Raw genomic sequence first — 3,486 nt, 5'->3', positions numbered from 1 at the left:
TCACTCAGATTTAACTTAGTTATTTCAGCAATTTTATGTTTTTCTGTATAGTTGTCTAATGTTGGTGGGGCATGTTACTCTGTTTTAAAGTTTTTATTTATTTAACCTTTATTTAACTCAGCAAGTCAGTTAAGAACAAATTCTTATTTACAATGGCAACAGACACCACTGCGCCACTCTGGAGCAAGTTACTCCTTAATCACTCTGATAAATAAAATATTTTTTCTCAAATGTACTTTTAACAGATCTGATACTTACTTACTGAAGTGCAAAGTGTTCCAATACAGGTGAAATCAGTCATTGACAGGCATGGTGACATAGCAGCAAGATTGGCATGCTGTGAACCAAGAGGTTGTGAGTTCAAATCCCACATGTTGAATATGAATTACTGTATAAATGAACATGCACAATGTCATCATGTGTGTCAAATATCTAAGTTGTTGCAAATAGTTCCACAGCCTTTTTTAGTTAAGATACCCAAATAATAAGTTCTAGTTGAATTAACATATGAGACAATTTGAGCAACACAATCTTAAATTGATTAATTTTTGGAGCTAAGTTTGTGCCAACTAAAAATGTTCATTTCAGGTAACACTTTGACCAAAACATTTTGTAAACAAAAAAAAGCTGTGAAACCAGTTACTTAATATTAAGTTTCATCGAGACCAATACCAAAAACATAATTCCAAGGGTCACGATGACAACTAAAAGCATCCATATCTGAATGTGTGGATCGGGTATGGACAGATAGTTAAATCCATCGTCTTTCACATGGTACTCATTTTGGTGACAGTTTTTACTGTTGGTGACAGTTTTTTTACAGTTTGGTTTTTGTGTCAGACAAATCTATGATACCCTATAATGGACTCTCCTAAGGCAGATACGCCATTGGTTTTGCCTTTTTTGTATGTTTGTTTATGTGTATGTTTGTATCACCATAAACCATGTATTGAAATGCATAAGGTTGTGTCATTTACATAGTAGAGTGGCATATTCAGCTCTGCCACTGGTTCATTGGACTGAAAGGTCACAATCAATGAATGAATGTCGACATGTGTATGTAATGAATAAATGTGTGTTCTTAATTATTTTTAGTGTGTCTGTGTTCCTTAATGCCTTGCTTTAGGTTCAAAGCCTTTCTCTCACTATTTTTTAAATACCAGCAGACAAAACGTTTTTGACTACAATGTTTGTCTTTGTCTTAAATACAACCCCTTTAGAGGTGCTGTGTCTCTTTTCCCCCAGTAAGTGACGCTGTTGTATCAACTTCATTAAAATATATATTTTTTTCAATTTTTTGCTCACTGCACTTTTACTAGAACAGTTAATGGGTGCATATACCAGCGGTGGAAAAAGTACCCAATTGTCATACTTGAGTAAAAGTAAAGATACCTTAATAGAAAATGACTCAAGTAAAAGTGAAAGTCACCCAGTAAAATACTACTTGAGTAAAATTCTAAAAGTATTTGGTTTTAAATATACTTAAGTTTTAAAAGTACATTTAATTGTTAAAATATAAAAGTATAAATAATTCAAAATTCCTTATATTAGGCAAACCAGACAGCACAAGTAAAATTACTATTTTTGGTTTAGGGGTTAGGTTTACAATTAGGGATAGGGTTGCAATTAGAGTTAGGAATTTGGGGTTGCTGTTATGGTTAGGTTAAGGGTTAAGGTTAGGAAAAATAGGATTTTGAATGGGAATCAATTGTAAAACAAACGTGTGTGTGTGCGTGCGCGCGTGCGTGCGTGTTTAGGCCCATGTTCCATGTGTGTGGCGTGAGGGAATAAGGGGGTGGTGGGTGTGTCTGTGCTCTATAAATGCCACATGCACGTTCCCCAGGTGTCATAACGAAATTGAATAATTTCCATCTTCCCAAATCCACAGGTGAGCTGACTAAAATAACCACTTATGTTGTGTTAAATATTATCTGCGATTATCCTCCATAAATCTTCTGCTGCCATGTTGTAACAGGCTACAGTACCAATTATTTGAACTGGAGGCCTACTGTACTAATAACTATGCCATTTCTGCAGATATTTTAGCGGGACATGGCGCTCCTTACCAATTTAGCCGTCTTGCTGGTTATTGCCTGCATATCTCAGGAGCTTATGGTTGCTAAATGTCAAGGATCCAAAAAAAGCGGGATGAAGAAGAAAGAAAAAGAGGGACCAAAGGACAGAGAGCAACCAAAGCCCTCCATCCCGTCTCCAGCGAATAAAGACAGCAGCCCCAGAGGAAAGGGTGTTGTCAAGGGCAAATTCTCCGCCAAAGACAATACGCAGTGCACTTGGGTTGCGACAGGTGATGATTCCTTTGTGCTTGGCGTGAACTGCAAAAAAGGGGAAACAAGTTTCGACTGCAAATATGTGGCCAAACCAGCCACTTGCCCTGGGTACGAGTCCAACGCCAAAGCCTACTGGAAACAGATTGCGCGTGCTCTAAAGAAACAGAAGACATTATGTTTGGACTCCACCGCTTTGATTAAAGCAGGTATGTGCAGAAAAGCTCCCAAGGACGCCCATTTCAAACTTAACAATACACCCAGAGATGTTGTTGTTCCAAGGACTACCATTCAAACACATTCTTCTCCTTATGTCTCCCCATCGGGTGCCAAATCTTGCACAGTTGATAAGAAGAGACTGGCGGAAGAATATTGCGCGGGTTCGTGGTCGAGTTTGTGTACTTTCTTTTTCTCCATGGTCCAGAATGATGATTGTTGAACGTAAAATAAATGCGTTTACATTTCCACTCTCCCCATTGGTTGTCATAAACAAATTAATTAGCGCTTGTTGCTACTTCTCATGGTGAAGATGAATGCATTTTGATGGATTGTGAGGGGAGTTTAAAGACAGATTTTGAGTACATTTACATGCACACTAATAATTCGATATGAAACTGATTATGGCAGTAGGCAGACTTTGCAATAGTCACTCAACCCCCTTACTCTGTTTGTTTTAGTCGCCGTAAAATCTAAGTCAACATACGCCAATTAAAACACATTGTTTTCTGAGCAATCTTTCGAATTATTAGGACATGTAAACACCTTTACTCGGTGTTCCAGCGGTGTATTTGATCTGTGAATGTGCTAGCACCAGGCCGATCGAGCCTCCCTTTTTAGTGTGAGCGGAGTGTGTTTGGAACAACTGCATGTATGTATCTTAGAAGTAGTTTTCGCATACAAACTTTATACGTTCGAATTCAGAATCAAATATGATTCCCCAAAATAAAATGTTCGCTGTGGTAGAACGTTTATTTTGATTGGCGATATGCTGCATTTATCAGTGCCATCGGATAGCCCTATTTCAGATGTGTCCATGTAAACAGGATTATTAGGGAATTCGTTGTTCTTGCAAAGCATGTAAACGGTTTAATCGAACCATTATATTAATATGACTAACCACAATAATCACATTATTGTGTGCATGTAACCGCACTCATATCATCCATACCACTTTTTCCTTTGAAATGTTTTTGCTATGTGT

At 37.7% G+C, this 3,486-nt stretch overlaps 1 protein-coding gene across 1 annotated transcript; it reads left to right on the top strand.

Annotated features, from left to right (window-relative positions):
- Positions 1 to 2,052: 2,052 nt before the first annotated feature.
- On the top strand, positions 2,053 to 2,724 carry LOC120047814 (fibroblast growth factor-binding protein 1-like). The gene has a single exon (XM_038993352.1). It carries the CDS (start codon positions 2,053 to 2,055, stop codon positions 2,722 to 2,724), a length of 672 nt encoding a protein of 223 aa, XP_038849280.1.
- Positions 2,725 to 3,486: the final 762 nt, after the last annotated feature.

Source organism: Salvelinus namaycush, chromosome 5 (genome assembly GCF_016432855.1).
Source record: "Salvelinus namaycush isolate Seneca chromosome 5, SaNama_1.0, whole genome shotgun sequence".
NCBI classification, from domain to species: domain Eukaryota; kingdom Metazoa; phylum Chordata; class Actinopteri; order Salmoniformes; family Salmonidae; genus Salvelinus; species Salvelinus namaycush.
Note: the sequence above shows the minus strand (reverse complement) of the source record. Positions and strands in the feature narration are given on the sequence as shown.